At 32.1% G+C, this 14,196-nt stretch overlaps 1 protein-coding gene across 1 annotated transcript in view; it reads left to right on the top strand.

Annotated features, from left to right (window-relative positions):
- Window positions 1–14,196, top strand: part of LOC126781824 (cell adhesion molecule Dscam2-like) — an 87,595-nt gene that overhangs the window by 36,412 nt on the left and 36,987 nt on the right. The window contains exon 4 of the mRNA XM_050506894.1: window positions 10,703–10,864. Coding sequence (XP_050362851.1) covers window positions 10,703–10,864 — 162 coding nt within the window. The remainder of the gene's footprint in view (window positions 1–10,702; window positions 10,865–14,196) is intronic.

Below are 14,196 nucleotides of genomic sequence, written 5' to 3'. Positions count from 1 at the left end.
TGCGGCGTTATACTGAAGAGCCTCTAAGAGGGTATTGTAGTATAAGGATGCAGACGCGGCGGATTACTCTAAGCTTGAACTTATTATCAAAATTATTAAGAACCGGTAACGATTAAAAACTTAATATATTTCGTTATTATACTCTCATCGTCGCTCATAATTTGTTAAGATTGTATGGAAGGTTTTGTTAAACTTTATATTTGTAATCAAACAAAAATGTTTACATTATGTACATATTTAAAACGTAACATTTGCATTGCACAACCTTGAGTTTCTCATAAACATTTTCGTGATTAGTTTCTTATATTATTTATAGATCATTAAAATTTTGTTATAAGAAAAAAAAACAAAATTGATGTTTATTGAAAACACTAATTATTAAAAATGAAAACATAGTTACGATAACAAAATAAATTATTATTATAATAATATACAGTGACGTAATACATAGTATACGCGCCACGCTAAACAAGGCAGTCGGGAGTGGGAAGCGAGAGGGGAGCATGATGGCATAAGAGAGCTGTCATGTCATGCCGTTTGCGGACACGACTTACGTTTCAGTTTTACCCCCAAGGCGTGCCAATAGACGATTTTTGAGTGAAAAATTAAAGTTAGTGTAGAAAACCGCAATAGCACTGATTAATCTAACAGAATGTAAATGCTCATTGCTTGACTATGGCTTCCTCTCCTTTTTAGGGAGAAGGTTTGGAGCTTACACTACCACGCTGCTCTGATGCGGACTGGTGGATATACGTGGCAGATTTTCATCCGTCACATATAGGTTTCCTCACGGTTTTATTCCTTCCGGAGCACGAGATGAATTATAAACCGAAATAAAATTCATGAAATTTCAGTGGTGCTTGTCCGGGTTTGTACTTTGATTGAACCGACAGTAATGAGTATTAATAATTATTATAAATTTTATTAAAAGTTTTACCGATTGCAATATTAAACGATCGTTCAAAGAAATCAATATGAAAATACATTAAAGAAAATATTATTAAATCGATTATTTATATCGATTCCGATTAAAGACGAACATTTTAAAAAAACAGGCCTTCATAAGGCGTCGATAAAAGTGAAAACTTGAAACTTTTAAATACATTTGTCCAATTTTCACATCTATTGACACTTCAAGTAATAATTCTATACCTTCATCAAAATACACAGTATGTCGTAAAATCAGTATAAAGTATTAATACAGCTTAATTTAAATAAATAATAGTTTTAGTTTTCAATCATTAATATCTATTAATTTTAGTTGCACTGTTTGTTATATTTAGTTGCACTGTTTGTTACATAGCGACAAGACGTATTGACTATTGGTGCTTTAATATTGTTGTAAAAATCAGTGATTTTGCTAACAGTTTTCTCGAAAATTAAGATCTAAATACGTAGTATATCTTCGTTTAAAAGAATAAGTAAACTTATAACAATTTCAGTGCCAAAATATAATAGTTTTCAACAATAACTTTGCAAATATAAAAGTGATTTACATATGTTTAACGTTGGACAAGTGCATCGTGATCTACTTCGTGCGTCAAGACGTTAATGAGCTTCATATTGAAAAAACATACCGCAACCGATAGGTCATTGACCACACATAAACAACGTACAAAACTGATAACTATTTTTGCCCGGTCAATTTAAACAGTTGTTGGAACAGAGGTTTCGAACGCACCGCATACGCAGTCGATACAGGTTCAAATCTCACTTGTGCGCATCGTTACTTTTTTTTTTTTTTTGGTTACGAAGTAATAATATGGAGTTCGCCTGCTGTAGCAAATCAATAAAAGATGCTGAAGATCCTATTGTATGTACATCTTGCGATAGGGAATTCCATGTAGCTTGTATGCTACAGCTAAAAGATCAAGAACTAAAACCGGACGATGATCTTAGACTCTCCTGGCGGTGTTCATCGTGTACCTCAAATAATTCTCGGGACAACAAATCTGATACCCCAATTCGCAATGTCACAAAGCGGTCCAAGCAAAAAACTGATAAGAGTACGTCTTCTGAAAAAAATACACATAAGGTAAATCTCACTGCGCTACAAATATCAAGAGATGAAATTCGAAATATTATTAAATCTGAGTTTAAAGAGGCTTTTTCTGGATTTCAAAATATCCTTGAGGATGTTAAAAAGGAAATTTTGTCACTCCAAAACTCTGTGAAATTTTTAAGTGATACTCATGATGCGATTCTTAAGAGACTAGAAACAGCCGAGAATGGGATAAAAAAGTGTGATGCATTATATTCCGATGTAAAAAACTGCCAATTATCTATGATAAACCTCCAAAATGAAATTAATAATAAGGAACAATGGTCCAGGCGTTCTAATGTTGAGATTATTGGCCTTCCCGAATCCAAAAACGAAAATTTAATGACAACAATTAATAAGTTATCGGAACTGGTGGATCACTCAGCTTACAGTCATTCGGACATCGATTTTATAACCCGCGTGGCCCCTAAAAACAATGATTCTAAAAAACCAAGACCCGTAATTATTCGATTTTTGTCTAGATGGAAGAAGGATGATTTCCTTGCTAGATTACGAGCAAAGAAGAATATCAGGGCTTGCGACCTTGGCTATGTGGGAAATACTAATCGTGTTTACTTTAACGATCATCTAACAAGTGCTAATAAGGCGCTTCTTCGTAAAACAAAAGAAATAGCTCGCGATAAAAAATATACGTATATTTGGGTAAAAAACTGTTCTATTATGGCTAGAAAAACTGACACTAGCCCAGTTATTCATATACTTAACGAATGTGATTTAAAAAAATTGTAATACGCGCAATTAATTTATCCAACATATTATATATAAGTACGTTTGGTGGCTTCTTTATAAATTTACTAAAATTATGTTGGCTTTTCTATTTGATTGTAATTTTATTAGGCTTTGAGAGAGAGATGAAACTGCTAAATCTGTTTAAGGTTTATTCTATTTGTATAATTTTAGAAAGGAGAATTATTATAATTAATTTAGATGAAATGGTCAGTTTAAATGTATTTAGTATAATTCTTAAGTCTTATATGATTTATAAATTACTTATTTCGCAATGGTATCCAAAATAGCGATTTTGTACCAAAACGTGCGAGGTCTTAGAACAAAAACTTCTGAGTTTTTTTCGAATATATTAAATTGTGAACATGACATAATTTGTCTAACTGAAACGTGGTTATTACCTGGAATTTTTGATTCAGAAATTTTTGATAGTCGCTACTCGGTCTATAGATGTGATCGTAACTACAATGAACGTAACGATAAAATGGGAGGCGGTGTCCTGATTGCGGTGCGTAACGGACTCGTTGTTAAAGACCCTGTCTTTTTGCCGTCAAACGATATTGTTTCCTGTGACGTTTTTTCATTATGCGTAGCTTTAAGGACAAAAGGTAAGCCCGTTAATTGTAGATTTTTTTGTTGTTATTTTCCTCAGTCGGGTTCACAATTTCAAGATCAGTTGAACTTTTATGAACGTATCTCTGAATTAGTGATATTGAATCCGAAAGATATATTTTTAATAGTTGGTGATTTTAATGTTCCCAGTGCTATTTGGTCTCCTTCGTCCACATCCGCTGAGCTCTGTGAGAATATTGGAAACTCAATGGTCAATGCAATGTCTTCCTTCATGTCCTTAAATAACTTTTCCCAATATAACTTAGTCTCAAACATCAATAATCGCCAATTAGACCTTGTCTTCAGTAACTCAAATTGTAGGGTTATGCGCTGTGAAACACCTTTAGTAAAGGAAGATTTACACCATCCCACGTTGGATATTATGTTAATAGATATTAACATTAGTAGCTTTCTTAGCCCTCCTCGTATTGTTAAACTTTTTCATAAAGCTGACTATAAAATAATTAATGAATTATTGGCTAACATTGATTGGTCGGTTATTTCTGATTACTATGATATTGACATATCCGTTGAGAAATTCTATTACATAATCAATGATATAATTACAAAGAATATTCCTTCTAAAGTGGTTGTTGATCTTAGTAAGTATCCAGCGTGGTATTCTCCTGCACTTATTAAAATTATTAAAGAAAAACTAAAATATCACAAAAAATGGAAAATGTATGATAATTACAGTGATTACAGTACTTTTAAATTACTTCGTGATAGACAAAAAAGGGTTGAAAAGACATGCTACGATAACTATCTTGATTTTGCGGAAAATAATATTTTGAGAAACTCTAAGTGTTTTTGGACATTTGTCAAGACCAAACAGAATACAAACGACATACCTGAGCGGCTGTATTATAACGATATCTCAACAAGTGACGGTCAGCAAATAAGCAATCTATTTAATGAATATTTCTATACATCCTTTGAACATAGTACACATCTTAACAATTTTTCCTGTAACAGTCAAAATAATAGTGGATATGCTAATACAATTAATTTGTCATCTGTTGATATTTCACTTGCTGATGTTCGTAAGTATTTGAAAACCTTAAATATTAAAAAAGGTAGCGGACCCGACGGTATACCACCTCTTTTTCTAAGTAAATGCCATATGACTATATCTATTCCTTTACATTTATTGTTTTGTATTTCCCTTCATACATGTACTATGCCTTCAATTTGGAAACAGTCTTATGTTGTGCCTATTTTTAAAAATGGAGATAGACATGATATCAAAAATTATCGTCCTATTTCGAAATTAAGTTCAATTCCAAAACTTTTTGAACGTATAATTTATGACAAAATCTTTCCAAGCATACGTCCCATAATTATTGACCAGCAGCATGGATTTATTAACAAGAAATCAACTGAAACTAATTTGTGTGAATTCACTGACTATGTTTTGACTGCAATGGACAAAGGATATCAGGTGGACGTTGTGTACACCGATTACTCCAAAGCGTTTGACAAAATCTCTCATTCTATCTTAATAGCAAAAATGGAGTTCATCGGTGTACATGGTGACCTCCTTAGATGGATCAAATCATATTTATTGAATAGAAGTCAAGCCGTTACTGTGAAAGGATATTGCTCATCTTTTCTACCCGTTCCATCTGGAGTCCCTCAAGGCTCACATCTTGGACCACTGTTTTTTAATATATATATAAATGATGTTGTTTCGGTATTTGCATCTTCTAAATTTCTATTATATGCTGATGATACAAAAACTTATAAAATTATTAAGAGTGTTGATGATTGTATTAGTCTGCAAAAAGATTTGAACTTACTTAGCGATTATTGTACTACCAATTCGCTGTTTTTGAATATAAAGAAATGTAATTGTATAACATATACCAGAAAAAGAAAAGTGATCATTTACAACTACCGATTTAAGGAAGATGATATAAAACGTGTATCAGTGGTCAAAGATCTTGGAATAACACTCGATTCTAAACTTCTTTTCGATGAACACATAAATTCCATAACTTCTAAAGCGTTTCGTATGCTAGGATTTGTGCTGAGGATTTCCAGAGAGTTTAAGCGTGTTTCAACTTTTGCTCTTTTATATAAATCATTTGTGAGACCTATTCTAGAATACGCTTGCACTGTCTGGAATCCACGGTATAGTAAATATATAGAATTCATCGAAAATATTCAGGAAAAGTTTTTAAAATATTTAAAATTTTCGTCTATAAATAATTTGAATCAAATAGAAAAGATACCGACAACTGAACAGAGACGACTTGAACGTGATATGGTGTTTTTATATAAATTGATCCACAACATATTTGATTCCCCTTATCTCCTTTCTAAAATAAATATCAAGTCTCCTCGCCCTGGTAGTCGCAATAAATCTATTTTTGATTTTCCATTGACAAAGACTAAATATGCAGCAAATGCATTTATTAATAGATCATCTAAACAGTACAATAAAACATTTATTGAATGTGATATATTTCATCTCTCCCTTAAAAAATTCAAACTGCAAGTAAAAGAAATATTATACTCTCAAGAGCCTTAATTTACTCATGCATTTTTAATTAATTAATTATAAATTGATTATTTATTATTAAATTATGTTTTCTTGATTTAAAAATTAAATTTATATTAAATTAAATTATATAAATGAATTATATAATTTCATGCACCTTTTAAATATAAAAAATGTCTTGTTTTGTAATTACTTATGATTAATTTATAAATGGAAACTGTTTTGGTTTATGAATTGTTTTATATTTTTTATTTTATTGTAATTATTTCACTGTTTGTTTCCTGTACACTAAATAAATAAATAAATAAATAAATAAATTTCTATAATACTTAAGTTATTTGTACTCTCAACGATTTCATTATATTAACATTAGTATGTCAGTGTCGCAAAGCCACGACATCTATCCCCTACGAATAACCTAAATAAGCGCCTAAATGAGTTTTCACTTCAAAAACAAAATAGCTCTTTCATTGTTTACAGAAAAAGCTAAATCTAATCTGCGGTACGAAACCCACTCCATAAGAATCCAATTTAAGCTTGAAGTCCGTATTTCCCGATAGGTACAATGTTGGTGTCTTCAAATCCAGAGTAAACAGGTTTCTTACAGGCAAGCGTGCTACATCTTAGACCGTGTCGATGCTTAACATCAGGCAAGTCAACGGTCAAACGCTGGCCTATTAATAGTAAAAAAAAAAGTCTTTTTGTAAATCAAATTATTGGCCGATACCCTACATACCATATTGTAGGTATTGAATTATACATATAGTGCTATAGTATTGTTGTGTTTCGGTTTGAAGGGTGAGTGAGGTATTGTAACAACAAGCACAAGGGACATAACATCTTAGTTCCCTATACATTAAAAATGAAACAAAACCAGACAGTTTATAAATAAATACGCCTCAAGGTCAATATTATCGAATAAAACTAAAATATATACTGTTATCTTTTTTTATAGTAGTTAGGCGGACGAACATATAGGCCACCTGATGGTAAGTGCTCACCAATGCCCATCGACATTGGCATTGTTAGAAATGTTTTGTAGTGTAGTATAAAAGGAGACAGAGAATACTTAGATGGTATTAAGACCTACTTTTGTATGATGCAATTATTTGTTGACATTAAAGTTAAATAAATATATTTTCTACTGTTGTTATTGACTTTAATATGTGTGTTATTGTCTTTATATTTTATCCTATTACACTATAGGAGCCTAAAAGCTACGAGTATGCTGTATCACCTTTATTTTAACTCACTAGAAGATAAAATCATAGTTTAGTCAGTTTAAATTTATTTGTGGGTTCGAACTTCAATATAATATACTGAGTATTATTAAGATTCAAATTTATTAATAGCAAAACACTGCCACTGGATCGGCAGTAGAAAAACCGTAATAACTTTGCTTATACAAAATAAATGGAGTCATATTAAATAACGCAATATAAAAAATTAACAGAATAAAATTTAATATGGATAAAAAAACAATTTCAGAATTTATTAAGCTGCAAAAACCTCTATTTCAATTTCTCCGTTGATTTTATTCATTTATTAAATCCATTCATTTGTACAAAAAACACGTTTTTAATTTAAAAAGATTTATACGTCAAACAGAATAAAATTGGGGCTCGCCAGAAATAAACAGATGATTTCAAGTTGGCGACGATTTCATCATTATTTTAAGGAAATGGAACCGATTTCCCGCGGAATAAATCAAATAAACTCGTTGACAAAAATATCTATAATATTTAATTCATATTGGAATTAAATGAATCGCTAAAACTTTTTTTCTTTCTATAAATATCACATGACGGCTGTCTTTTGTGGTCCAGTACAGTAAATACATACAAGAATTTTAGCCGATACTTGCAAGGTTCTTAAATATGTTTTTACATTACATAATTTCATAATCAAAAAGATCCATTATAATCATATACATACAAATCATATGTTATGTACATATGATTTGTATGAAATTTGTAACGGAAAATAAAAACGTAAACATTTAGTAGGGCATGTGTTGCGGATTTTAATCCACTAGATTAAGATAAGATTATAGTTAGGTAATCATATTCATTTTTAACGTTTCAAAACAAACAATAATATTAAGCTTTGTAATTGAAAAATAATCCATAGCGCTCATCCTTCAGACACAACGGAGTAAGCCGCTTCCCACTGCAATAAGCCGGATGCTGCGGCAGCATCGTCTGATTCGTCGGATTACGCTGTCCGTCGCCTAATCCCGTCAAAGTTGATCCACATTTTGCTGCCCATCGGCGACATGGGAAATCATCGGGTCACGGTTCTTATTATTCATGGCGTGAGTCCTCATTATGACAGAACTCCCTACGGAACCTGCACCTGTCAGTTCTATAATAATATCTGTCCCCAATTTGAATTTGTTAATAAAAATCTTATTAATACATTTCTGTATATTAACTCTTGATTAAACTCCTCCTGTTATGTATTCTGGATTGTACAGAAGCAAGCTTTTTTAATCTGTCTGAGGTCCAACTCAACAAACTTGAGCAACTTCAAAATATTGATAGCTGGTTCATATTCTGCCTTCGCAAATATGACCATTTAACTAGATATCGTTCAAAACTCAGTGGCTTTCTATATGTTGTTGCCGGAATCTGTATCGTATTTCGCTTCCGTACTGTATGCTATGTAACACTAGTTATTCTTACTATTTAAAAAAATGTCTTTCTTGGGGACCCTTTTCCATTTAGACCTACGTGGAAACTTGCTCTCATATTATATCATTAGCTTCTTACCTTCATTCACGTGTTAGGGGAAGGGATGCAGGCAAAATAAAAGTAACCTGAGGCCTTCAAAATCGGTTCAGTGGTTTAGCCGTGAAAGCGTAACAAACAAACAGACTTAGTTTCACATTTGTAACATCAGTATAGATATACAGCAACTTTTACAAAAATGTAACTTCTATTATTTCTTATTCCATCTTACACTGGTGAAATAAACTTTATTAATCGTATAAGTTTTATATAGCTCCTTATTCTACCCATACGAACCCAATATTTATATTTATTTACCTCTAAATATGAAATGTTGCCCTAACTAACACCATAACCCAATTTCCAACATCGGTGTTGCTATATAATTAATTACTCTAGAACTGTCATGTTGTGATGAGGAGGGGGCTGGAGGTGGAAGAGGAGTAGGAGGGCGAGTAACGTAAAGCTCTCAACCTCGATGTTATAGAAATAGCTTTGTGATTGTTGTATATGGTGTTTGTAAGAAAGTGTATTTATATATAGTTGTAATGTATCTGAATTTCGAATTATTTACATTTTATCTCGTAGAGTTTGATTATAAGCGTATAATAGATGTCTGTTAGTAAGATTTAGTATTTACTATTTATGATCTATTGACTGTATTTCGATCTCAAAGACTGGCCTTGTGTGAAACAGATATTACGATTATATACTTAGATTGTAGCCGTCTATATATATATTTAAGCCAAGATGATCCAATGAATGGAAAACGAGAATCATAACTTATAATTGCAAATTCAATCTCCTTCAACTTTCATGTGCTTGAATTTGTATTTATAATTTATTTCGTGAATGCATATCGTGTGGAAAATTCCATGAGTCATATGTAAATCTACCTATCTATTTAAACTACCACCAACTCGCATTAGAGCATCGTGGTGTATGCTCCAATACTTCTCAAAAGGAGAGGCCTTACCTCAGGACGCTTACAAACTGTTACTTTATTTAAATTCTACAAAATATTACGGTATTTTTGTAATATTTGGCTCGACTCTTTTTGGGATATTTTTAGAGGTATTTGATGAATGGCACAAAGCCCCACCACCAATTATATTATGTACATTCACACTTAGCAGAGGTAAACTTTTAACATGTTTCCGACGCTGCAAAGACAAAACATACTACTTGTGGACAGGTGTTCGCGTCTATTATAAAATTCCATAGATAGTTTTTATCTTTGGACTAGACATTTATAGAATAGGAAAATAAAATATTTATAATTCAAGAGACTAGCCAACTGCACGGGACATTAAAGTGCACAAGGGTATATACATAAACAGGTGTACTCTGTCTCTTTCTAACTCTTATAATTCGAAGGGATGGTAAATAGGAGATGACTTAGATCAGGCGCAGGACCAACGGCTTTAAGTGCTTTCTGAGGTACGGGACTGTGAACAATACCAAAAACAGATGCTCGACTACAACTGAGAATTTCTCGACTAAAAATCCTATTAAATATATTAGTATAACTAGCGGCTAGATTCGTGTAGCATATATTATGTTTGTTTTCGTTTCCTATTTAGGTACCTATGCCTATTTACCTGACTTGTATTTGCATAATGGACACAAACCACAACAACTAATTTAATGATTATCTATTAATTCACACTTTACTGATTTTGTTAGTGTAGGATTCGAAATCACAAGCTAATTGATTTGACCGTAATAAGCTTATTTTTTAATCCGCTGACTAAGCGTCGCCTTGTTAAATCTAATATCAAAAATAAAATATCTAATATCAAAGATAATCTGTTAATGGCTAATAATTGCAGGTAATTCGATTGCAAAGATTTTTTTTATTGAACTATTAAAATGAAATTTAGAAATATATATATGTGAAAACAGAAGAATTAATTTGTGTATTCAGAAGAAGATTTAGAGTGTCGACTGATATAACATTCATTCATTCGTTCGTACGTTCTATCAAATTGCGTTAAATTTGCATAAAAATTAAAAATATATTTAATAAAGAAAATTGAATTGAAAACTGATTTCTCTATTTAATTTAAGTGATGGATGTGCCCTGGGAAGTACGTGTTCAACCGACCCATGGCGTGTCTGGGGGCTCTGCATTGATGACGTGCGCGGCCTCGGCTCCGGTCCGTGGTCACATCTCCGTCACTAGGTGGTTCAAGGATGGTAGCGTCCTGGCTCCCATGGCAGCTGACGCTGGTAAGTAAAATCGAATATGTTTATATTACTTTAATGTAGTTAAGCTTTTTCGTCAGACGTCAATTGTTGTTCTTGAAAAGTTTTTAATTAAGCGATGATTAACAACAATGTCCTAACGATAAATTCCAAACTCAAACACCGGTCCCGATATAATGCTATAGTCTGGAAAGTTGCCAGCGACTCCCCGGATACCTTATAAAATCCAAATTAATCTCTCCCTCGGGCCAGCCCGCCGATTATTGCCTTTTCGCGAGGGTGAAAATTAAGAATTTTTTCTACAAAGCGGCTGTCCGCGACAGAAACAAGAACTGGCGTCTTTATGAGATCTAATTCTCTCGATTAGGAGAGAAAATTCGATTACCGTCTTTCATTTCGAAACGATGCTATCTGTTTTGGATTTTTCCATTCGCTTGCCTTTTTTCTTTCTTTTAAGTATTCGAAGGCTAAAAAAAGTTTTAAAATTCGAAGTTATATTTATGTTGAATTTTAAAATGTTTTCATTCTATTTTATAACTAGCTTATGTTCGAGTAGTATTCGTTACAATTACCATTCCATTTTTTTATAAACTAATTTATATATTCAATAAATTCATACGTCATCTATATTGTACGTTGAAAGCACGTTTCCAGAAACCTACACGCAAGTTTCAACTCTTTGCAAAACTTCATTTCAATCGAAACTTAACGAACATGAAAAAATATCGTCTATTTCTTTTGTATACCAGTTGGGTTGTCATAGTCACGTATAAATAATAAATTTTAATTTTGGTTTACATGGACCTTCTTACCACTCTTATGCACATATTATTTTTTCCTAAATATGTCCTAAATATATTATGCCTATTAAATAAAAAATCAACGTTTTATAAATTATCATTGTTATGGGTAATTTTAATAATATATTATGTATTTCACTTAGTAATTTAGTCGCTCTAAAAATGAAAACGTTGGTTAGGTAAAATGCTTTTTCGACTATTTCTCCAAATTCATAGTTTTCCTTTTTCTGTAATTTAAAATATTTAGATATATACTCGTAAATTATTTATTATTATAATTTATAAGCGAAAATAAATATATTTAATGATACTTTATTCATTTCAAACGGTAACCGCTACTTCGTGCGGTCGTAATTTGGACATCGAAGTACAGAAGAAGGGTTCTGCGGTTATTCTCTGGAGTAATTTCCATTTCAAACCACGAAAAGTATTTTATATATTCACGTAGAATACACGTACGTTCATCCATCTAACTCGAAAAAAAAGATATTGGAAAAGAAAAATCTATATTTAATCTTTATCAAACTTAATTGTTAACGACAAATATAAATAATGATTATAATATTTTTTGCGTGTCATTATTTTTTATATTTCGTACTAGTTTTCATCCGCGGCTTCTCTCATGCGATAGAGGGAATGACAGATGTTAGGTAAAAAAGTAGCGTTTATCAGTTCTTGGGGTTCAAGCTTACTCCATATCCTTCGGTCCAGTAGTTGAGCAGTGAAAGCGTAACAGACACTCAGAGTTACAAAATCGCTTATAATATTAGTATTGATAGACTTATTGTAAGATAAACATATTATATATTCATAATATTAATGTATATTATATATAGAAACTTGTTAACTGCGCAGAACATGTCGTTCAAAGGTGTGTGCAAACAAAAGTGCACTCTGATAATCCGACGCAAATCAAACACGACCACAAAGGGACGTTTCGTTCTTTCTCTGATGTACGGGAGTGAAAACATTTCTGGCTTCCAAACTCCGGGCGGCTATTGAAAATTTTATATATAAATAAACGAAACATCATAACGACATGTAACTTTAGTAAATAAACTAATTTTTAATATCTAATATATCTTAGTAGTTATGCCGCTTTGTGCATCCTTGGTTCACAGGGTGCGGGCCAGCGCCTACAAAATTCTAATCATGGTTGCTTACAGACTGGACTGTATATTTAAAAACCGCTGTTTTAAAGTTTCAGCTGGACCAGTAAATTATATAAGTAGTAGATAGTAGTTTATTTTTTTTTTTTGTTATTTTGTATTTTTTTTTTATAGAATAGGAAGGTGGACGAGTATATGGGCCACCTGATGGTAAGTGGTCACCAAACGCCCTTAGACATTGGCATTGTAAGAAATGTCAACCATCGCTTATAGCCAATGCGCCACCAACCTTGGGAACTAAGATTTTATGTCCCTTGTGCCTGTAATTACACTGGCTCACTCATCCATCAAACCGGAACACAACAATATCAAGTGTTGCTGTTTTGCGGTAGAATATCTGATGAGTGGGTAGTACCTACCCAGACGAGCTTGCACAAAGCCCACCACCAGTAAAAGTATATAAGTCTTGTTACTTGAATAAATAAATAATAATTATTATTATTTATTTCGGTAAGGTAATTTCGACTATGACTATATATAATATGTTCCATAAACAATAATTTTACGTAACTATTATATTTTGATATATATAAAAAATCAATGTTTATTATTATCGATAAACATATCATGTTTGTGATATTCAATATTTCTATTGCCTTAGTGTTCGAATCTGCCTCGGGAATTGCAGCGAAGCAATAGAATTGAAACTGAGAACTGTCCATATTTACAATAAACTATTTATAATTTCTGTTAATAATTAAAATAATTAAGTGTTTGTAAGTTTGGAAACGTGTTAATAGTTTGTTTGCCTATAACTAGAAAACCACCGAAGCGAAGCGGTCTCGAGACGGATTAAGAGGCAAACGTGGGATGGATGAGGATTATTTACGCCTCTATGAGATCCCACGTCTTTCGTTTCGATATGATCTCATAGCGATACTGTAATATAATATTATACATTTTACGTAGCTTGTGACCGCGTTTTCATTTGAGTAAAATTTATTATTTTTATATAAACACTTCTTCACTTAATGTTCTTCTTTTTAAAGTAAATAATTTTATTTATGTACCTAAGATCTAACTATACCCAAGGTGAGGTATAGACATATTAAATAAATATAAAAAAAACAATATTTATTACAAAAAAAAATCTATTCTACTCGGAAAAGGTATAACAAATGCAAAAACCTTTGTGCAGGAGATTTGTATGTCTTCAAACAGTAATTGTACAGAAAGGTCAGGACCAGTATAAAGTCGGGATGGGTAGCTAGTCTTCCTATACAGTAACAGCCTGTAAATGTCCCACTACTGGGCTAAGGCCTCCTCTCTCTTTTTGAGAAGGTTTGGAGCTTATTCCACCACGCTGCTCTAATGTGGTTTGGTAGAATAGTAGTCTTCCTATATAATATAATATTATTTTAATTATATACTGTTATTGTGCCGCCAA

Source organism: Nymphalis io, chromosome 1 (genome assembly GCF_905147045.1).
Source record: "Nymphalis io chromosome 1, ilAglIoxx1.1, whole genome shotgun sequence".
Classification (NCBI taxonomy): Eukaryota; Metazoa; Arthropoda; class Insecta; order Lepidoptera; family Nymphalidae; genus Nymphalis; species Nymphalis io.
The sequence above is the reverse complement of the archived record's forward strand: the minus strand, read 5'-3'. Positions and strand labels throughout refer to the sequence as shown.